Genomic DNA, 23642 nt, shown 5'->3' with positions numbered 1-23642 from the left:
TCGCCAATCATGCTTCTTCGGAATTTGGACCCACCAAAATTATGCAATGGATCCAGTTTTGCATTAAAAAATTAATGCCGTATGTAATCAAAGCAACAATCATCAGCGGTAAAAGCAAAGGTGAAGATGTGCTCATACCACGGATCCCAATGATTCCTACAGATTTGGCATTCAATTTTAAGCGCTTACAGTTTCCTGTACGCCTTGCTTTTGCAATTACAATCAACAAAGCACAAGGACAATCGCTTACTGTTGCAGGCTTAAATTTAGAGAGTCCGTGCTTTTCCCATGGCCAGATATGTATGTATGTACCCACATGCATTACAATAAGATAAATAATAAAATGTTTTAAACGAAAATTTCACCAAATATGGGTACAAAATTCAACTCAATTTACAGAACAATAAACTAAACAGAAAAAATAACGCAACATTCATTCGATCTCGGGCGTTACAACGTACGACGGGTAAAGCTAGTCTAAAATAGGAAGCATTTTAAAACACAAGTTCTCATATAGTAGAAAGATACACATTTCCTCGCATTTGAAAAAAGTTAACAAGCAAGCTCGTGTTTCATACCTAATTGCGTTTTTTTTCTAGTTTTCTTCAACTAAAGTTTTGCGAGTGCTTTTTGTGTTTCGAATGTGTGATTTGAAATGACAAATCTGACCTTATTAGTATAATTATGATATATATGTATAACGCTGACCTTAAACGCGTACTTCCAAATTTAGCAATTTCAAAGCGATTTCGTTAAACCTTCCCTGCAGGACTAGACTTTCAGGATACCAATCCATCGCAAGAAAATGCACTGACGTATTAGAACAAGAAAAGAACAAAGCAGTTTCTGGTTTCTGGTCGCATTTGAAAAAAGTTAAGAAGCAAGCTCGTGTTTCATACCTAATTGCGTTTTTTTTTCTAGTTTTCTTCAACTAAAGTTTTGCGAGTGCTTTTTGTGTTTCGAATGTGTGATTTGAAATGACAAATCTGACCTTATTAGTATAATTATGATATATATGTATAACGCTGACCTTAAACGCGTACTTCCAAATTTAGCAATTTCAAAGCGATTTCGTTAAACCTTCCCTGCAAGACTAGACTTTCAGGATACCAATCCATCGCAAGAAAATGCACTGACGTATTAGAAGAAGAAAAGAACAAAGCAGTTTCTGGTAGAACTGTCAATTTGGCTCTAAAATATAAACGGAATCTTTGGTACAGTACTAAGTTTATAATACATCGTTTAACCAATATGTTCTTACGTGTGGATGGCATAAGTCGATTGCATTTGTAGTCCAAATGTGATTAAAGCCGGAGTCATTGGTGCCGTATGTCGTATCGCTGTATCCGTATCCCTAACGTAATCAGCTGTTTATCGTTACGACGGTAACCAAAACCCAATTGGTTGGCTACGATACGGTTACGACCTTAGCGGCACCAATAATCGATTGCATTGATTCTCATAAGGTTGGTCGAATCAGCTGTTAAAAGGTTACCGATACGGTTACCGATAAAGCACCAATGTCTCCAGCTTAAATCAGGGCTCTTCACATGGCGCAACGATACAAGGTGGCAGCATGGGACAGCTGATTTTAAATTTTTTTTATTTGATTTGATACATCAACTTCCGGCGTAGTACGATTTTGACATTTGAATTACAAAACAAAGTACATGAAATTTTTATTTATGTTTGTAAGTATGTCACCATGCTGCCACCTTGTATCGTTCCGCTATAGCTCTTCAAAATTGAAAGTGCGCCTGCCTTAAGCCGGAGTCATTGGTGCCGTATGTCGTATCGCTGTATCCGTATCCCTAACGTAATCAGCTGTTTATCGTTACGACGGTAACCAAAACCCAATTGGTTGGCTACGATACGGTTACGACCTTAGCGGCACCAATAATCGATTGCATTGATTCTCATAAGGTTGGTCGAATCAGCTGTTAAAAGGTTACCGATACGGTTACCGATAAAGCACCAATGTCTCCAGCTTTAGTGAGAGCGCAATCGTCGCGATGATCGTGCGGGTGAATTGATTTTTCATTTATTAGATTACTAGCCATAGTGTACAAGAACAAGTGTGTTGACTTCTTTCTGACAGGCACTCGCTTAAGTGAGCATAACGGGAAAATCTGGGTTGCCATTGTTGTTTCGGTTGAAAACGGTCAATTAGGGTTCTGTGCAGAGACTTAAAAGATTGAAACAGGGTTTATGTAGTCACAAAAGTGTTGCTCCTGTTGCACAGCATTTTTATATCATGGCGAAAAGTGTTCAGTTGAGAGTTATTGATTTTCATTAAAAGTTTAATTCATTACGGAGGGTTACTCCTTTAAGTGTAAAAAGCAGAAAAAACGTAGAGTTTTTCAAATTATTGTGAAAAACTTTTTAATTTGAATTTCTGTACCCAAGTTCACTATATTTGTGTAACACAAGAATCTGGAGGTCAATTCCTTAACTATGAGAAACTGAAAAATGCACACTTATTGAAAACTCATTTGCACACACAATTTACACTTTGAATTTAGTTTTGTTTTTATGCTAAAAATTTTGAAACTAAAAACAAAATTTTCATTTTCAGAAAAAATAAAGAAAACACGGCCTAATGTCAAAAAACCCTATCGAAATACAAACTGGCTTGGTTGTTTTGAATGAACTACGTTGTATTTTTCTTGTATTTCGTTAGTTTTTTTAAATATAGTTCACACACACCAGTACTGAAACCTTATTGGCTTCGACAAAAAATATAAGAGAAGAAAAACAATGAAACGCCGTACGTTATCTTTGCTTTGAAGCGACCAAAGCGTTTATATAATTTTGCCCTTATGCATTTGTGTTAACAGCCTTAGAAGTGAAATTTTTCCATGTTACACATGTAGCGCTTCATATTTTTACTCTAGATAAATTTTGCTTTCCGTATGTTTCCGCATTGTTGAAGGCTACAAATCTTCTAGTATTCTTATTTCCGCGGAAATATATTCAACTATTTCATCTGTAAATACTGCAAAGTTTTATTAAACTATCAAATGCAACTTAGCTTGAAGTACTCTTACGTACCAAAAATGCAACTCTAGACCTGAGATTTGCATCAGGTGAGCGAGGCTGTTTGTAGTTTTGACGTTTATCGCTTAGTCGACACACTTGTATAGGTACACAATGTTACTAGCAAGCAACGAGCTCATAGATTAGATTGATACGAATCTTTTGCTTACGCTCTCATATTTTCGCTCTCACGAGGTATTTATCTTCTAGTTGTTGCTGGCAATAATCACAGATAAATCCCTCGCGCCAGCTGAAGCGGGTGCCAGAACAAAAAATGTGCCAGCCAAAACGAAAAACATGCCACAAAATTTTGGTAAACTTTAGTTTGACCTACAACTGTAGAATAGCGTTCAAAAATTATGGGAGAAAGGATAAAAATACTTTTTTTAGTGTAAGTATTATTAGTTCGAAGGCGGAGGGTAAATATTATTTCCCATTCAAAATTTATCACTAAAAATAGGTTTTGTAAATATGAAGTCTCGATGCAACCAGTCCATTTTGATCACAGAACCTGGAACGCCAGACATGTAGGATAAGCCCTATCCATCAAATAATGTTAACTATTATATCATAGGTCCGATTTACTGAAATTTCAAAAGCATATGTGGTTTCCACTGCGAGTTAAATGCGTTACAATATTTGACTAATTAATTTAATCGAAATGTAACTTTTACTTAGATTTGTTTAACTAGTCGTATTATTGTAAAATAACTTTAAGGAAATAAATATTTTACGACTATCATTTTATTAAATGGTTGAAACTATAATCGCCGAAATGTATGTCAAAAATCCCCATTTTCATATCTATTCATTTTTGTTTAGAGTGGCATCATTGATAAATGTTATAAAAAATGTGCATTTTGACAGCGCTCTCTCGAAACAAAGAGTTGCAAATCCATTCATCTATGAACGAGCTAACAACAAGCATATGTGTCGCGCATAATTATTCATTCATATTTTGATACCGATCAGCCGATACCTATCACCTATGTTGCTACGCCAAGTGCCAAGCATAGATTAGATTGATACGAATCTTTTGGTTACGCTCTCATATTTTCGCTCTCACGAGGGATTTATCTTCTAGTTGTTGCTGGCAACAATCACAGATAAATCCCTCGCGCCAGGTGAAGCGGGTGCCATAACAAAAAATGTGCCAGTCAAAACGAAAAACGGCCCAAAAATTTCGGTAAACTTTAGTTTGACCTACAACTGTAGAATAGCGTTCAAAAATTATGGGGAAAAAGGATAAAAATACTTAATTTAGTCTATATATTATTAGTTCGAAGGCGGAGGGTAAATATTATTTCCCATTCAAAAGTTATCACTAAAAACAGGTTTTGTAAATATGAACTCCCAATGCAACCAGTCCATTTTGATCACAGAACCTGGAACGCCAGACATGTAGGATAAGCCCTATCCATTAAATAATGTTAACTGTTATATCATAGGTCCGATTTACTGAAATTTCAAAAGAATATATGGTTTTCACTCCGAGTTAAATGCGTTACAATATTTGACTAAGTCATTTAATTGAAATGTAAATTTTACTTAGATTTGTTTATATTTAACTCTAACTAGTCGTATTATTGTAAAATAAGTTTAAAGAAATAAATATTTTACAACTATCATTTTATTAGATGATTGAAACTATAATCGCCGAAATTTATGTCAAAAATCCCCATTTTCAGATCTATTCATTTTTGTTTGGAGTGGCATCATTGATAAATGTTATAAAAAATGTGCATTTTGACAGCGCTCTCTCGAAACAAAGAGTTGCAAATCCATTCATCTATGGTGCCAAGCGGCGACTAACTCAATTATCGACGACAGAGCGAATAATATCCCAGCAAACACAGTTTCTAACGTTAGAGAAATATTGTAATTTTACATTAGAATCCTAATGTAGTTCTCTAATGCATTTCGAATCGAAAACTAGGTGAAACGATTCGAATAACACTAGAAATGCGATGTTATGATTATTGTCACAGTTATCGATTATTTGCGAAATAAGTTGTTTTATTTATAATAATAAATACTAGTAAGTGAAAATGAATCAAAAAAAGTTAAAAAAGGAAAGCGAGCAGATTATTGATGTGCTATTTGAATGGCATGAAGAAAACGCTTCCTCATCCTTACCTCAAACCAACGCTGAGCTCAATCTTTAAGTACGGTTTTAATTTATTATAATAGAAAAAGCCTTTGAAATATGTTCATTCTTTATACATAAGATTATAACCAAATAAACGTATTTGATATAATGAAACAATAAAAATTTCGCTGATTTTAAATAATTGAACTTAATTGCGCATCACTTCAAAATTCTCATTAGAATTTGACGTTAGAATTCGATTAGAATTCTAACCCTTTTCTCGATATCGCAAACAAAGTCCCCTTTTGGTCGAGAATGCTATAATTGGCGACAGTTTCACAAATCGTCCTCTAACCTTCTACCTTAGAGAAATACATTAGAATTCGATTCGTCTTCTAATCGTTTTCTAACCTAAATGTTTGTTGGGATGCGTGTGAATTGAGATGGCACACTTGTGCTATGAAATGAAGAGCCCTGGATTAAACGCAACCAAATGAGTAATTTCGGAATATGCAATTTGTAAGAGCAAATGCGTCGCATTTGGAATTTTTCACAAAAAATTTCGCATTTGGTGCTGTAAGATTAAGGTTATTGCTTTTACATAAATAATGGCTAGTTAAAAAATTTACTCTATCTAATCATGGGTAGTCTAGGTACTTAATAGTAAGCCACTCTGCGTTTATTCAATTCGAGAGCAATTTCCATTAAACTTGTTCCTCGTATGAAGTCCACCGCAACAATATTTGCATTTGCACCCAATTCGTCGCGATAAAGTTGTGATATGCGCCAATTTGTGCCATCGGCCATTTTTCGCAAGCCACCATATTTGTCAAGTATAACTCCCCAAGTATCGGGTGTCAGCTCGGCCATATCTGCAACTGGTCGACTGGATAATCGTCTGTAAATAGAAAAACAACGAAAGCATACAAAAAAATTATATTTAGATGAAATTTTTTCGTAAAATAAATTTTAAGAATGATGACTTGCATGCAAAAAAGAGAACAAGGTGGCCCTTTTTGTAATGTAAGATGTAAACTTCACTTCAATCCGTTAACATTGTCCTTATTTTATTTAGACTGCGTATCATGGGTTTTGCGTGAGTACCTGCCGTTCCTACCAGCGGTCAAGGCTTTAGATCCAATTGGCATTGCTGGCATAACAAACTTCCTTCATAAGCAAAAATACCCCTGCTACCCCGTCAAAATATGCGTATTATCACATAACCCGTGCAATCAGTTGTCACGCTCAGTTTCTTGGTTAAAATCTCTCCTGCCCAGAAAGTCACTTCTCCACCCCTTATCACGCTTATACCCACACTGCTTATCTACCTTTCTGCATTCGGTCAAATATCACCCTTGAGAGTACTTTGTTATGCACAATGGAAAGAAGCTGATGCCCTGATAAGACCAAATGTCAGACCTCGTCTCAATTAAGGAGGGCGATAAATCTAAGCTCTCTCCTACTCAAAAGGAAAATATATATCTCATATATTTTTTATTGTAAATGTGTAATGCCGCTATCAGTAGCATGACAAGTATTCAGTAGCATCACTTTCATTCATATAGTTACCGCTATTTACATACAGCTCTACTCATGGTTCAATTATATGGTTGGCTCGTCTCATCAGCTGATTTTATTTATTTCATTGCATGGCCGATGGGATTGTCAAAAGGAGATGGCAAACTCAAAATGAAACCAACACATTGGCAACATTTTCTTACACATACAAAAACTGCTAAGTATTATGTTTCCATTCCATACCATTCGCACCAACACCAAAGTTTGGATTTAATTAAAGATCTTGGTGTCATTTTTTCTAGTAACTTCTCTTTGATCGACATATTAGTCACATTATTTCGAAAGCTTATTCGGTATTTGGATTTGTTAGGCGCAATAGTTCAAATTTTTGTGACCCTTATACTCGCAAGTTGTTGTACACGGCGTTTGTTCGTTCTAATTTGGAATACGCTGCTTTTATATGGAGGCCAAGTCACAAAAAATACGTTAACAGGATTGAACTGGTCCAAAAAGTTTTTCTCAAATATGCTTTACACTCTTTGAATTTTGATGAACCAATTCCATCTTATAAATCTCGCCTGCTTTTGATAAATTTACAAACTTTGGAAGCCAGACGAACGGTTCTCTCGCTTTCTTTTGTTCATAATATTATCAGTGGAGACATTGACTGCTCTTTTCTTTTGAAGAAAATTAATTTTAGCATACCTCAGCGTAATCTTCGTAGCTTTCTACCTTTTTATGGCGTTAATTGTAGCACTGATTATTCGCGTAATGCTCCTCTTGTGCGAGCCCTGATTTAATTTAATTTAATCTCGAGTTCTATCCAATTTGATTTTTCATTTTCGAAAAGTGTTTTTTCTAAGATTCTAAATACTATATTCTAGGTTTTTAGTCTTAGTTTTGATTTTTCATTGTTAATTGTAATTAGTATGTAAGAATCGTTTGTTCATAGACTAACTAAATAAATAAATAAAATCACGCTCTTCAAAAATAAATACACAGATTTTGACAATTTGAACAGACATATTTTGTTGCTTTACAGATGAGCCAACCATATATAGTTGAACCATGGCTCTACTGTAACAGCGACAGCAACCCTGCAAAAATTGTTGGATTACGTGTTCCATTTTCTTCATGTTGGAGTACTCTAACAATACTCCTTTGCAATGCGTTTGCGGACCACCATCAGCCGATCATTGCTCGCTTTTTAACGACAGTGATCACGACACGATGACGATCGAACAGAGTTGCCAAAAGTAAAATATTGCATGCAAATAACTGATAATAAAATTAATATGGCAACTCTGATAAAATGCAACAGCGCACTGGTTTTATGTATACATACTAAAGTATGTATAGAGAAATATTAGTTTCTTTATTCACGCAAATGCTAAATAACATAAGAATATTTGTAGTATAAAATATTGTAACGAATTTTCTTGCAATTCCTCTTATTTGCAACCCTCTGCTAAGTTCGTATCGCTAAACTGTTGAATAAATAACTCCAATATGTAATAATGCAAAATGGCCTTTATTCAAGTACTTCACAGTAACACTTTAAGATTTACATTTACATACATAAATATTTCACTATTGTCCGCTATATTTAATTTAATTTGATTAATCTAATTTATTATTATAAATGTTCAATTTTTATAGCTCATGCTATTCATGACTAGCACTGTTAAATAATTTGTCAAAATTGTTGTGCTAGGAACAAATTTTCAAATAAATACATACATACATACATACTTGTACTTGCAACGAATAGCTTACTTAATAACCAAACTGATTGACAGCTCAAATGAAACTCTACTATTCAAAATAGTACTGCTATAACTCGCTAGATAGCGCTTAATCCAAATCTCAAATCAAACTGAATTACTTCTTACTCGCCTGCCCCGCTTTTATAGTTTACGCTGCATACTTCTAGGCTCTTCGATTTCCAGAAGTTGCTAGTTTCGGCTACAAAATCGCCAGTCACAACTACGTGCACAAATTATTGCTCTCTCTTGTGACAACTCAGATATATGCATGTGTTTGTGCATTGCCGCTCCGCTGCTCGTATACGTACATACGTGTAGACGCAATTATTTATTCGTTTATGTAGATATATAATGATTGAATTATTGATGTGAATGTTTGTAGTTTACAGTCTCTCGCGCATACATAGGCGTATAAGTAAATGCATCTGTGTGTGACATCTTTCGGCTGCCTTATATATGTGTATACATGATTTGATTATTGACGTAAATACTGCTTATCGTGCCCTTGGCATCGCCTTAGGGATGGTATAACTTAGTTATGTTAATATCCGTGACACTGCCCTCCACCTAAGTCTGATCGTCCCGATCAGACAAATCTCCCGATCTAAACGTTGCCAGCCTTTCCAAATGGACCACTTTCATTTTGGTTCGTGGTTTACCGATGGTTTGTATGCGGTACACTACATCGTTGATCCGTTTTACAACTTTGTATGGGCCTTCCCAATTACATTGCAATTTCGGGGACAAACCTTTTTTTCGTTGCGGGTTGTATAACAGCACCAAATCTCCTTCCTGAAAACCTTCTGAATTAATTGCTTTATCATATCTGGCTTTCATCTTGTCACTTATAATCTTTGTTCGTTGCCTTATCAGATCATGTATTTCTCTTAGCTCTTTTTCCAAATCACTAGTGGATTTCCTGACATTTCTCTCCGCATTGGCATCTATCCCAAAATTCAAATCAGCTGGCAGTCTAAGGTCATTGCCAAAATTTACTTTTGCAGGGGTTTGGCCCGTTGTCTCATGCACTGCTGATCGGTAAGCCATCAAGAATAATGGTATGCGGGTATCCCATTCTTTATGGTACTTGTCCACTACTTTCCTTAAGTGCTCCTCCAATGTTCTATTGAATCGTTCTACCATACCATCGAATTGAGGATGCAATGCAGTTGTCCGTGTTTTTCGAATGCCCAATGACTTACACATTTCCTGGAACACAGCTGATTCGAAATTCCTGCCTTGGTCAGAATGTAACTCCATTGGTACACCATACCTTGCAACCCAATTGTTTATAAACACTTCTGCTACCGTTTCCGCTTCTTGATTTGGGATTGGGTATACCTCTGGCCATTTGCTGAAATAATCCATAACTACCAGTACATATTTGTTTCCGCCGTTGCTAGTAGGAAATGGACCGGCAACATCCATAGCGATCCTTTCAAATGGCGCACCTGAGTTATATTGCTTCATCTGGCCATGACTTCGTGTTCTGGGCCCTTTCGCTCTGCTGCAAACCTCGCAGTTCGCAATCCACTCAGTGACCGACTGACGGCAACCAACCCAATAGAATCTCTGTTTAATCTTCTCGAGCGTCTTCGTGATTCCAAGATGACCTCCGCTTGGACCATTATGCAGCTCGCTGAGCACATCAGGAATCCTCTTTCTGGGAACAACTATCAGTTTATTCTTGTATTTACCATCCTCACTCTCCCATACTCGATGAAGGCAACCGGATATCAATTCTAAACTGTTCCACTGTGCCCAATATGACTTCGCAATGGGACTCTCTGCTGACATCTCGTCTCTGTTTGGTCTTTCATTTCGTTCGAGCCCTTGCATAACACGTGACAGATCTGCATCTTCTAGCTGGCACTTTCTTAGCTGTTCCTTGTCCCATTCATCTGTACATGTTATAGTCATTAGCCGGACATCTATAATGTCTTCTTTAGCCTCGGCTTTTGAACAGTGCTTGCATTCCAAACTACATGGTCTTCATGACATTGCATCAGCATTTCCATGGGTACTACCTTTTCGATGCTCAATGGAAAAGTCGTAGCTTTGTAGTCGCTCGATCCACCGTGCCAATTGTCCTTCCGGATTACGGAACTGCAGAAGCCATTTCAACGCTGCGTGATCTGTCCTGGCACGGAATCGTTGGCCGTAGAGGAATTTGTGAAAATGTTTAATGCACTCTACCAATGCCAACAGCTCTCTCCGTGTAACGCAATAGTTCCTCTCTGGTTTTCCAATTGAACGGCTGTAATATGCAACTACCTTCTCTTGTCCATCGACCAGTTGTGATAAAACGCCTCCTATAGCATATCCGCTCGCATCTGTATCTAGAATAAACGTTGCTCCTGGAATCGGGTATGCCAACATTGGGGCAGTGCATAACCGCTCTTTCAATGTTTGGAAAGCTACTTCTTGCTCCTTCTTCCATTCAAAAGCTTTATTTTTCCTTGTTAGCTCGTGGAGACTATGGGCTAAGCTGGCAAAATTTGGTACAAATCGGCGGTAATATGTGCACAGCCCAAGGAAACTTCTCAATTCATGCAGATTCTGTGGTCTTGGCCAATCCTTTACTGCCTCTATCTTTTCATTTGCTATGCAGACACCTTCTGTCGTTACCTTGTGGCCCAAATTACTTCCTTTTTAAACAGCGTACACTTTTTGGGACTTAACTTCAGACCAGCGCCAGCTATTCTCTGGAAAACTTCCTCCAAGTTTTTAAGATGTTCATCAAAACTCTTGCCCAATACGATGATGTCGTCCAGGTACACCAAGCATGTTTTCCAATGTAGTCCTTTCAGTACCTGGTCCATGAGTCTCTCAAAAGTAGCTGGTGCATTACAAAGTCCAAAAGGCATCACTGTAAATTGCCAAAGACCATCACCGACACTGAAGGCTGTTTTCTCTTTATCTTCCTCCTTCACCTCAACTTGCCAGTAGCCGCTTTTCAAGTCCAGTGTGGAAAACCATTTCGTACCAGATAGCGAGTCCAGAGTGTCGTCAATTCTTGGCAATGGGTAGCTATCCTTTTTCGTAACGTCATTCAACTTTCGGTAGTCCACGCAAAACCTCATTTTTCCATCCTTCTTCTTTACAAGTACTACCGGTGAGCTCCATGGACTAGCTGATGGTTCGATGACGCCGCTGTCATTCATTTCTTGTATGTTTTGACTCACAACTTCCCGCTTCGCCAGTGGAACACTACGTGGAGCTTGACGGATCGGCCTCGCATCTCCAGTGTCAATTTGATGTTTCACAACATTGGTGCGGCCTGGTTTGGAGCCATCCTGGTCAAATATGTTCGCGTATTTTATGAGCAGTTGTTTTGCCTTACTCTGATAGGCTTCCTCTAGCCCATGCGTCCATGCCGTGATATCATTTGAAAGATCAGTATTACTAGATGAAACGTGTTCCTGGAGCTGTTCACAGTTAATAACTACTTCGGCCTCTTGGCATCTTCCCAAAATAGCTCCTTTGGTCAAATTGAATGGTGACTTGAACTCATTGAGTACTCTTACCGGAATACGTCCATCTTGTTTTGTCATAGCCAGGGTTTTTCCTACAAGTATGTTCAGTGCTGATTTATTTGCTGCTTCGACAACCCACAATTTGTTTGTCCCACAATCTCCATCAACCTTTGCCCAGATGACTGCTTCTGATTTTGGTGGTATTTGCTGACTTTCTTCCACCAGCACTCGTTTACTGCTGTAGCCTCTCTCGTAGCCGAAATTAAGTGGCACATCCATGTTCTTATATCGCATCGTCTTGCTTTGCATATCGATTTTGATGCCTTGGTTGATTAAGAAGTCCACTCCAATTATGATTTCATCAACAATTCCTGCCACTATAAAATTGTGTAGTACCGTGACGTTCCCAATTGCTACTTCACATTCTACTTCTCCAATTACCTGGGTGTCTTCTCCAGTGGCTGTACGCAATATTGCTCCATGCAATGGTCTTATGTTCTTGTTGACTAAATCCGCTCGAATGATGGAATGAGATGCACCCGTATCTACAGTCAGTAAACGTTCCTTTCCATCTACATGTCCTCCGACAGTAAGATTGCTCGACCTTCTTCCAATTTGTGAGATAGAGATTATGGGGCATTCAATTGAGGGAGTCAGCTGTCGCCCCTTGCTGCTGACTCGCTTTAGTTTAACGATTGATTTGCCTTGGAGATTTGCTCATCTCCTTCTGCTCTGCGTTTACGACCACCCACATTGTTGGAACTGTTAGGGTTGGTGTTGCAATAACGCGCAATATGCCCTGGCTTTCCACTCATTATTCTTCTGCTGCGTACCCTTCAATGCTTCCAAAATTGCATCTACCCAGTCTGGCTTTTCCACTTCCACGCGATGAGCTTTGTACGCTGGCTTACTCAAAAGTGAGGCTGTTTCCTGAGTCAGTGCATGCGATACCGTTTCAGCAAACGTTAGCTTTGGATTCGCATATGTAGCCCGCTTCGTTTCCACATCTCGTATGCCATTTATGAAGCTCTGGATTTTTACCCTTTCAGTGTATTCCACGGGTGCGTCCGCATTTGCAAGATGAGCCAATCTTTCAATATCTGAAGCAAACTCCTGCAATGTCTCATTTGCTTTTTGGTAGCGGTTTTGCAACTCAATTTGGAATATCTGTTTCCTATGCTCGCTTCCGTAACGTCTCTCTAAAGCGCTCATCAATGTTTCGTAGTGGTTCCGCTCGTACTCTGGGATGGTCTGTAAGATTTCCGCGGCAGGCCCTTTAAGTGCCACGAACAGAGCTGCAACTTTATCTTCAGCATTCCATTGGTTCACTGCTGCGGTCTTCTCAAACTGTAGCTTAAAGACCTGAAAAGGAACAGAACCATCAAAGGATGGTGTCTTTACCTTTGGATTACTTGCTGAAACAGCTGGGCGATTTAGTTGTAACTGCTCCATACGACCTTTTAAATCATCTACTTCTGCCTGAAACTGAGCCATTTTTGCATCCTGCGCTTCCAGTTTTGATGATACCTGTTCCAAAATTTCTGCCGACATTTCAGATATACGTGCCTCTTGCGCTTCCAATTGAGATGCCATATATGTCTTTTGGTCTTCCAGTTGAGATGACACTTGCGACGTCATATCTGAAATACGTGCCTCCTGTGATTCCAGTTGGGATGCCATATATGTCTTCTGCTCTTCCAGTTGGGATGCCATATATGTCTTCTGTTCTTCGAGCTGTGTTTCCATCTTGGATGTTATCTGTGTCGACATTTCTGAAATACGCATCTCTTGTGCTTCCATCTTGGATGTTACTGTCGATGTTTGAGCAGATATTGCAGCCAATATCACGTTCAAGTCTGTGCTCGTAACTGTCTGCGATGTTTCGTTTTTCTCTTCAATTTTTGTTGTCTCGTCGACATCAAGATGAAAGACATACTCTTCCACGTTAATTCCTTCTGCTTCCATTGCCTCTCTTAGCCGTGCCTGAAGTTCGTGTTTAACGCCGCTTGTATTCAATGCACGGTTCTCCAACTCCTTCTTTAGTTGCTGGATCTTTAATTCACTGAACTTTGCCATGTCCTTGTTGTCCTCTGGAATTTATTCAACAATTCCTCTTCTGACACCAATTGTAACGAATTTTCTTGCAATTCCTCTTATTTGCAACCCTCTGCTAAGTTCGTATCGCTAAACTGTTGAATAAATAACTCCAATATGTAATAATGCAAAATGGCCTTTATTCAAGTACTTCACAGTAACACTTGTACTTTGCAACGAATAGCTTACTTAATAACCAAACTGATTGACAGCTCAAATGAAACTCTACTATTCAAAATAGTACTGCTATAACTCGCTAGATAGCGCTTAATCCAAATCTCAAATCAAACTGAATTACTTCTTACTCGCCTGCCCCGCTTTTATAGTTTACGCTGCATACTTCTAGGCTCTTCGATTTCCAGAAGTTGCTAATTAGTTTCGGCTACAAAATCGCCAGTCACAACTACGTGCACAAATTATTGCTCTCTCTTGTGACAACTCAGATATATGCATGTGTTTGTGCATTGCCGCTCCGCTGCTCGTATACGTACATATGTGTAGACGCAATTATTTATTCGTTTATGTAGATACATAATGATTGAATTATTGATGTGAATGTTTGTAGTTTACAGTCTCTCGCGCATACATAGGCGTATAAGTAAATGCATCTGTGTGTGACATCTTTTGGCTGCCTTATATATGTGTATACATGATTTGATTATTGACGTAAATACTGCTTATCGTGCCCTTGGCATCGCCTTAGTGATGGTATAACTTAGTTATGTTAATATCCGTGACAATATAAAAGTTGAACCTTGCTCCAGGTAACGACTTTACTCTCCTGTAGACCAAATCAGATCGAATCAAGGAATGAGATGCCCCCGTAACTACAGTCAGTACACACTCTTTACCATCCACATTCCCTCTGATGGTAAGACTGCTTGATTTCCTTCCAATCTGCGACACAGATATCACAGGACATTCAATAGCCGGGGCAAGTTTTCGTTCTTTACATCCGACACGTTCTTGCTCATTTCCGCCAGCTTTGCGTTTACGGCCACCCACATTGTTGGAACTATTAGGAACTATGTCGTGCAATATGACCTGGGTTGCCGCACTTGAAACATTTCATAACTCCGGCATTTTTCTGTTGTGATCCCTTCAGAGCTTCCAAAATTGTATCTACCCACTCTGGCCTTTCTACTTCCACACGATGAGCTTTGTATGCTGGTTTACTCAATAATGACGCCGTTTCCTGAGTCAATGCATGGGATACCGTTTCAGAAAATGTTTGCTTTGGGTTCGCGTATGTGGCTCGCTTCGTTTCGACGTCCCGTATGCCATTTATAAAGCTCTGAATCTTCACTCTTTCCGTGTATTCCACGGGTGCATCCGCATTTGCAAGATGAGCCAATCTTTCAATGTCAGAAGCAAACTCCTGCAAAGTCTCGTTAGCTTTTTGGTAGCGGTTTTGCAATTCTATTTGAAATATCTGTTTCCTGCGTTCGCTTCCGTATCGCCGTTCTACAGCAGCCATCAATGCGTCATAACTGTTCCGTTCGTACTCTGGAATAGTCTGTAAGATTTCGGCAGCTGGTCCTTTCAATGCTACGAAGAGCGCGGCAACTTTATCTTCCACATTCCAGTTGTTCACTGCTGCGGTCTTCTCAAACTGTAGCTTAAAGACCTGGAAAGGAACAGAACCGTCAAAGGATGGTGTTTTTACCTTTGGATTACTCGCTGAAACTGCTGGACGATTTAATTGTAACTGCTCCATACGACCCTTCAAATCATCGACTTCTGCCTGAAATTGAGCGATTTTTGCATCCTGCGCTTCCAGCTTTGATGTTACCCTTGCTTCCTGTGCTTCTAACTGTGAAGACATATGTGCCACCTGTAATGATAAGCGCTCTTCTTGTTCTTCCATCTTTGATGTTATGCGTGTCTCCTGCGATTCCAGTTGGGATGCCATATATGTCTTCTGTTCTTCCAATTGCGTTTCCATCTTGGATGTTATACGGGTTTCCTGCGACTCCAGTTGGGATACCATATACGTCTTCTGTTCTTCAAGTTGTGAAGAAATTTTTGTTTCCTGTGCTTCAATCTTCGATGTTATTCGGTTCTCCTGCGATTCCATATATGTTTGCTGTTCTGCCAGTTGAGATGACACTGTCGATGTTTGAGCAGATATTGCAGCTAAAATCATGTTCAAGTCTGTACTGGTAACCGTCTGCGATGTTTCGTTTTTCTCTTCAATTTTTGTTGTCTCCTCGCTATCAAGATGAAAGACATGCTCTTCCACATCAATTCCTTCTGCTTCCATTGCCTCTCGTAGCCGTGCCTGAAGTTCAAGTTTAACGCCGCTTGTATTCAATCCACGGGTCTCCAACTCCTTCTTTAGTTGCTGGATCTTCAATTCACTGAACTTTGCCATGTCCTTGTTGTCCTTTGGAATTTATTCAACAATCCCACTTCTGACACCAATTGTAACGAAATTTGCTTGCAAATCCTCTTATTTGCAACCCTCTGCTAAGTTCGTATCGCTAAACTGTTGAATAAATAACTCCAATATTGAATAATTGAAAAATGGCCTTTATTACAGTACTTCACAATACACTTATACTTTGCAACGAATAGCAAGCTTAATAACCAAACTGATTGATAGCTCAAATGAAACTCTACTATTCAAAATAATTCTGCTATAGCTCGCTAGATAGCGCTTAATCGAAATCTCAAATCAAACTGAATTACTTCTTACTCGCCTGCCCCGCTTTTATAGTTTACGCTGCATACTTCTAGGCTCTTCGATTTCCAGAAGTTACTAGTTAGTTCGGCTACAAAATCGCCAGCCACAACTACGTGCACAAATTATTGCTCTCTCTTGTGACAACTCAAATAAGATATATGCATGTGTTTGTGCATTGCCGCTCCGCTGCTCGTATACGCACATATGTGTAGACGCAATTATTTATTCGTTTATGTATGTAGATACATAATGATTGAATTATTGATGTGCATTCACGTCACTGGTTAGCATCGGCTTAGAGACGATAGCACCGCTCAGTGCTGCTAACATTCGTTACAGTATGTATATACATAAGTATAAACACTTTACATTTGATAGCAGATCGAAGGCGCGACCTACGATAAGGTAAGTCTGTACCGAAAATATTTTGCATGGACAAATGCAATTCTCTTATATTGCACAGGCACACCATTTTATATCAGTAGTTGACCTCGGTCGCGCACCAAGTTTTTTGTGTCCCACTAATTTTTTTGTCATTTACAACTTGCCGGGCATCAATTCCACCAACCACCGGTTGCTTAGGAGTCGATGAACCGATTCGTCATCGCCGATTCACAAATCATATTCCCACCGATTCCTCATCAACGACCCGCCGAGTATCGATTTTACTAACCACTGGTTGCTTGGAAATCGATCCACTGCTGCATCGGGTGGAGCCATTATACCCCAAGACATGAACTCCACCAATCACCTGTTTTATATTAATTATTCTAACACTCTCTACTGGTCGATGGAACTCTAGTCCACTGTGATTGGGTTTGCAGTTACCGATCACCGATTAAACCAGCAAGGTGTCCGTTAACCGATACACCGTTGACACGCCTGGCACCCATTCCACCAGCAGCCGGACTCTATCCATCGACCCTACGCCTGTCATCCGTTCCATCAATCAGGGGTGGATACTTTCCCCTTACAACATTATAACTTGGTCAACTCTTCGCCACGGTGTGTATGTGCGTACGTCTGAACCAAATAACACCAACAAAACGTGTACTCATTTAGAAAGGAAATAGGTGCCTTCTCGACTCTAGATTGGCTGAGTGCTACCCCAGCTACCCCCTTACAAATGCTCTCCAAGTATTCCTGGTCTGAACGCCGCTTAACCCATAAAAACCCGTAAGATCTAACAAAACCAAATGCATTCCGTTTTACTGGAGGTACGGGCATCTCTTGGTCGTACGATATGAACCATATGAAGAATTTTACCCCATATATAAAATGCACAAATATTTAAAAAATTTACTTACGACACATCAAATGTGTTAATTGACCGCAAATACTTTTCCAAAGCTGCCCAAGTTTCCACATTGCCCCAACGTTGTTCCACCGATCTGAAAAGTGTATGCGGAAATTCGTTAACAATTGAGCCCAGATCGTAAGCTAGAATGACATTTTGCTGTCGGCCCCAAATATCATTTAAAGTAGCACGCCACGTTGCTGATGGATGAACGATAGTATCGCCGAAATGTTGTTGAAGGAAACTGACCAGTAAACGATGAACGCCAAGTCCCTTACCAAAACCTTAAAGTAAAAAGTTTTATAAATTTTAGTATCTAAAATTGTTAATTGGAAATATGGAGCGCTTACAATTTTGCATTCAAGTTTCTTCTAGATAGCCTATGATCGGCAAAATGTAAGTTACAACATGTGCAGATCAGGGCGACCAACATAAGAAAAGACAATGACTCTATTTTGATTTTGGCTATTGTGCAGTATTCAGAGGAAAAACAAAGCCACCATAGTGCCTTCTGAGAAAAGAGAATCATTTTAGACGGTCAGTTGTAGTGGAAGCTCAACGTAAAGGAGAGAGTGAAGGCCTCGACGGAACTTTATGAATGTAAAATAATGCTGGAATGTGCGTCGCCCTCTCTCTTTATTAGAGATCTACCGCGATTGTAAAGCCTATCCCATACCAGGGTTGAGTCATCTTGAAATAAAACAAATCAAAATAAAAAATCATTCATCATTTTAAATTTTTTGATTGATGGATAAAAAGTTATTCGTTATTCAAAAATATCCTGATTGATGATAGTCGGTCATTCTTAATTTTGTAAACTTTGAGTAAAGATTTGAGTTATTATTCCTTATTTAAAATATTTGGAATAATAATAAAATTTCAATTTTTATACAGTTATTCAAAAACAAAAAAAATAAACCCTCGAGATGCCCTGAAAATATACCCATATACGTAACAAGTTCGCTTGTAGTTCTGATGCTTCTTATGGTAATATTGAAATGGTTTTGGCGCCTTTACGGCCTTCTTTGATAACGGTGACCTGACAATTCTTGCACTGTTGGATTTCTCCAAGGCTTTTGACACTGTCTGCCACAAAATTCTTATTTATAAGCTTCAAACATACTTTGGTTTCAGTTGGGATGCTGCAAGGCTCATAAGTAGCTACTTGACAAACAGGTATCAGAGGGTAGTATGTAGAGGTAGTAAATCCAGCTCATTACCGGTGAAATCTGGTGTACCTCAGGGCTCTATTCTTGGTCCAATTTTATTTAGCTTGTATATAAATGACATAGAGAAATGTTGTCAAAATGTATCTATGCATCTCTATGCTGATGATGCGCAAATATACCTCTGGGGTTAGTGGAGGATCTTGTTTTTCGAATAAATGAAGACCTAAAAACTATAAATCAATGGTCTAACAATAATAAGCTCTATCTTAGTGCATCTAAAACACAGGCGATTGCCATTTCTCATTATTCTTATAATTTGGATGACGTTTCTCCAATAATACTTAATGGGAATGTTGTGAAATTTGAGAAGACTGTTAAAACGCTTGGATTCGTACTAAATAAGCATCTTACTTGCGCTGATCATGTAAATTCATCAATTAGTAGGTTATATTATATATTGAGACATTTATGGAAAACGGCCAGTTTTATTAGTGAAGATACCAAGCTTAAACTTGTTAAAACTCTATTACTGCCAATAATATCGTACCATGAGCTGATATATGGTTGCCTTGATAAAGGTTCCATGAGGAAATATCAACTTATAATTAATAATTGCGCCAGATATATTTTTCTTAAAAGGAAATACGATCATATTTTCAGCTTCTCAAGAACGATTCTTGAATGTAGTTTATCTTCGTTCTTTGATCGCCGTCTACTATTTTTTATACATAAAATTATTTACTCGCGTTCCGCAGAATGTCTGTTTTCGAAGCTTTCGTTTGCGCGGTCAACTCGTACTTGCAACCTTATTATACCGCACTTTAAGTACTCGGTGACATCCAGAATGTTTTTCGTTAGAGCTGTGCAATTGTGGAATGCGTTGCCTAATAAAATAAAGTCAGAACTAAATCCTAAGCGCTTCAAGTTAGCTGTACACCAGATCCTTTGTTAATGAACTTATGAAAAATATCAATGCTTTTGTCTTACTTCATCTCACTTTTTGAATCTCGCTCTGTCAGTAACTAATATTAAATATATAAATAAGTAATAAATTTGTACTAGTATTAAGTAAACATTTCAAATATGACACTGTAAAAGACCATGTCTTATATGTGCATTAAATAAATAAATGAATGAAATGAATGAATTCCCAGGGATTTTGGGGTAATTTCGGGGACACCCACTGGATCCTCCCGGGGTCTTTCGGGGTTCATTTGGGGGTAATTTCGGGACTCCCTCGGGGTCATCTGGGGTCGTTCTGGGATGGTTTTGGGGACTCCGTCGGGGTAATTTATGGGTCATTCAGGAATCTTTTTGGGGACTCCCTCGGGGTCATTTAGGGGTCATTCTGAGATGGTTTTGGGTACTCCCTCGGGGTCATTCCGGGATAGTTTTGTGGACTCCCCGGAATGACCCCCATTCCGGAATGACCCCGTAGGAGTCCCAAAAACCAACCTGGAATGACACCAAATGACTCCCGGGGAGAACCCAAAACTATCCCGGAATGACTCCCGAATGACCCCGAGGGAGTCCCCAAAACCATCCCGGAATGACCCCAAATGACCCCGAGGGAATCCCCAAAACCATCCCGGAATGACACACAAATGACCCCGTAGAAGTCCCCAAAACCATCCCGGAATGAACCCGAAATGACCCCCGTGGAGTCCCCAAAACTATCCCGGAATGACCCCGAGGGATTTCCCAAAACCATCCCGGAATAACCCCCAAATTACCCTGGAGGAGTCTGCAAAACCATCCCGGAATGACCCCAAATGACTCGAGAGAGTCCCCAAAACCATCCCGGAATGACCCCAAATGACCCCGAGGAAGTCCCCAAAACCATCCCGGAATGACCCCGAGGGAATCCACAAAACCATTCCGGAATTACCACAAAATGACCCCGAAGGAGTCCCCAAAACCATCCCGGAATGCCCACAAATGACCCCGGTGGAGTCCCCAAAACCATCCCAGAACGACCCCCAAATGATCCCGAGGGAGTCCCGAAATGACCCCAAAATGAACACCGAAAGACCCCGGGAGGATCCAGAGGGTGTCTCCGAAATTACCCCAAAAACCCTGGGAATACTCCCATCATCTCATCTCAATATTACCATAAGAAACATCAGAACTACAAGCGAACTTGTTACGTATATGGGTATATTTTCAGGGCGTCTCGAGGGTTTAGTTTTTTTTTTTTTGTTTTTGAATAACTGAATAAAAATTGAAATTGTATTGTTATTCCAAATTTTTTAAATAAAGAATAATAATAACTCAACTCTTTACTCAAAATTTACAAAAATAAGAATGACCGATTATCATCAATCAGGATATTTTGAATGACGAATAACTTTTTATTCATCAATCAAGAAATTTAAAATGATGAATAATTTTTTTTTTTTTTTTTCGTCAATCGTTAGTCAAATTTGTTGATAACGCCCATCCCTGTCCCATACTATGGATTCATTGTTTGATGGTCGGCCTTTGTGTGCCAGTAGACCTGCTGGCGAAGAATATCGCAACGAGGGTCAACTGCAACGAGGGTCAATGCTTCGGCGCAGCTTAAGCGCAAACTATACGGCCTTAATGGTGTCATAAAATACTGGTCGAACAAACTACATAATTTCATACCTGCTTCGATGGAACTCTTAGGGGCACAATAGTGGTGGAAAGTTGGCGAATAAATGGCAGATGACGCGATACACGTGTACACCCATCGTTCTAAAGTAATGGAAACGTAGACGCGTATAACGTAAGCTTAACAGCGTATAAACGTGAAACAGTATCCGCATCAGCTTAATAGTGTTACAGTGTTAAAGCTCTAAATTAACGTTTAATCGTTTGGTCGTATTGGCGTAATCCGTAGTAGCGTATTACCGTAAAGGCGCAAAACAACATGAATAATATCTATGACATAGTCGTAGACGTAGCTTTCATCTTAGTCCTAGTCAGAGGCGTAACGTAGAAACATATGTACAAGCGTACTAGCAAACAAGCGGAATAGCTTACTCCTACTCCCACTGCTAGTAAAGAGTAATAGCCGCAGCACATATCAAAAATCTGACGATACTGTCATACTTTTTTTCTGCCCTAAATTTGGTCTATCTGCATACATTTTAATAAACTTTTTCCGTCTAACTCTGCCCTCCCCCCTCTTCACTTTTTCTTAATCCTTTTATTCACTACCCCCTCCGTCTTTTTCGCTTCATCTATCTCTATCTTCATCTCACGCTATCTCTCTCTCAGTCTCCTTCTCCTTCCCTCTTTTTTCTGCTCTCAAGTTCTTCTCATTCTTCTTCATCCCTTATTGCCAGTCCCGAGGGTGGTATGTATTTTGTTCCATTCCCATTCCGAGTCCCAGTTCCACTCCGAGTCTCTGTCCAAGTCCTAATCCTAATCCCAGTCCCAGTCCCTGGTCTACTTCCCGGAAAAAAGGATCGTAAATACTAATATAGGCAAATTTATATACCAAATTTCAGGCAAATCGAATAGGTATTAGAGATAAACGCCGCCAGCGCCGCCGATTTTGGTCGTTTTTTGCACGCCGCCGCCGCGCGTTACTATATTTTCTACTCGTTTAGGCCATTTATTGTTCATGTCGAAAATTGGTCGGATATGGTCGAAAGTGGTATCAGCGGCTGCGCATCACTGCCAGTTATAAGAATCCCATTGCGAAATTTAATCCTTTCCACCCACTCAAAAGTTATTTAAAAAACAGTCGCTTTCAATACCAATTTAACACGGATGATGCAAACCCAATTCACCAAGTTATTAAAACAAAACACTAAAATAAAGTTATATAAAAAATTTAAATGCTCACTTTGCATAATTTTTAAAAAAATTAAGAAGGAACAATGAATTCAAATAAAATGACCCAAGGCGAACATGTTTTCAAATTGTCCTCAAGTTGGTAAAAAAAGCAAATTACCCAAAAAAGGTGCCGATTTAAAAAAAAAATTATATTGCGATTGGCTGAAAGAATAAGCGAAATCAGTGATGCAAAATCCTTTATTAGGTTCCAGTAGTTTAAACACTCCTTTGAAATGATCCTCACCTCATACTTAAGTTGAGGATATATGTACGTATGAGAAGGGTTTGAAAAATCACTTGGGTTTACATTCAAACATCTGTTGTTTATTTGCGAAACTACAAAATAGCGCCTGCCGATGCTAAGCAGTGACGTGAATTCACATCAATAATTCAATAATTATGTCTACACATACGCGTGCACGCGGCGGAGAAGCAACGCACAAGCACATGCAGATATCTTATCTGAAATTCTCCTAGAGGTATGCAATTGTGATCGTCGAAGTGTCGCTCACACATACAAACGCATGGGGTATGAGAGAAGCTATAAAAATTATACATCTGTAGTTGTAGCTGAGAAATTTATAACTAACTAGTAAATTCTGGAAGCGCCTAGAAGATGCCACGAGGAAATCACAGAGTATAAAAGCACCAGCGGTAGAGGCGCTACAAGCAGTTTTTGATTAAGCACGCAATCTGTCGGGCAA

The 23642-nt window shown here is 39.1% G+C and overlaps 2 protein-coding genes across 3 annotated transcripts in view; one reads left to right on the top strand and one right to left on the bottom strand.

Moving 5' to 3' along the window:
* The window catches only part of LOC137240689 (protein peste-like), a 262876-nt gene that overhangs the window by 143772 nt on the left and 95462 nt on the right, over positions 1-23642 (top strand). The window lies entirely within an intron of this gene.
* PLCXD (Phosphatidylinositol-specific phospholipase C X domain containing) overlaps positions 4486-23642 on the bottom strand; it is an 82821-nt gene continuing 63664 nt past the window's right edge. For both annotated transcript variants that reach the window (XM_067767266.1, XM_067767267.1), the window contains exons 3-4: positions 17973-18246; positions 4486-6023 (exon numbers count right to left, since the gene is read on the bottom strand). In XM_067767266.1, the coding sequence (XP_067623367.1) occupies positions 5783-6023; positions 17973-18246 (515 nt within the window). In that variant the 3' untranslated portion in view covers positions 4486-5782. The remainder of the gene's footprint in view (positions 6024-17972; positions 18247-23642) is intronic.

This window comes from Eurosta solidaginis, chromosome 2 (assembly GCF_040869045.1).
Source record: "Eurosta solidaginis isolate ZX-2024a chromosome 2, ASM4086904v1, whole genome shotgun sequence".
In the NCBI taxonomy this organism is placed as follows: Eukaryota; Metazoa; Arthropoda; class Insecta; order Diptera; family Tephritidae; genus Eurosta; species Eurosta solidaginis.
The sequence above is the reverse complement of the archived record's forward strand: the minus strand, read 5'-3'. Positions and strand labels throughout refer to the sequence as shown.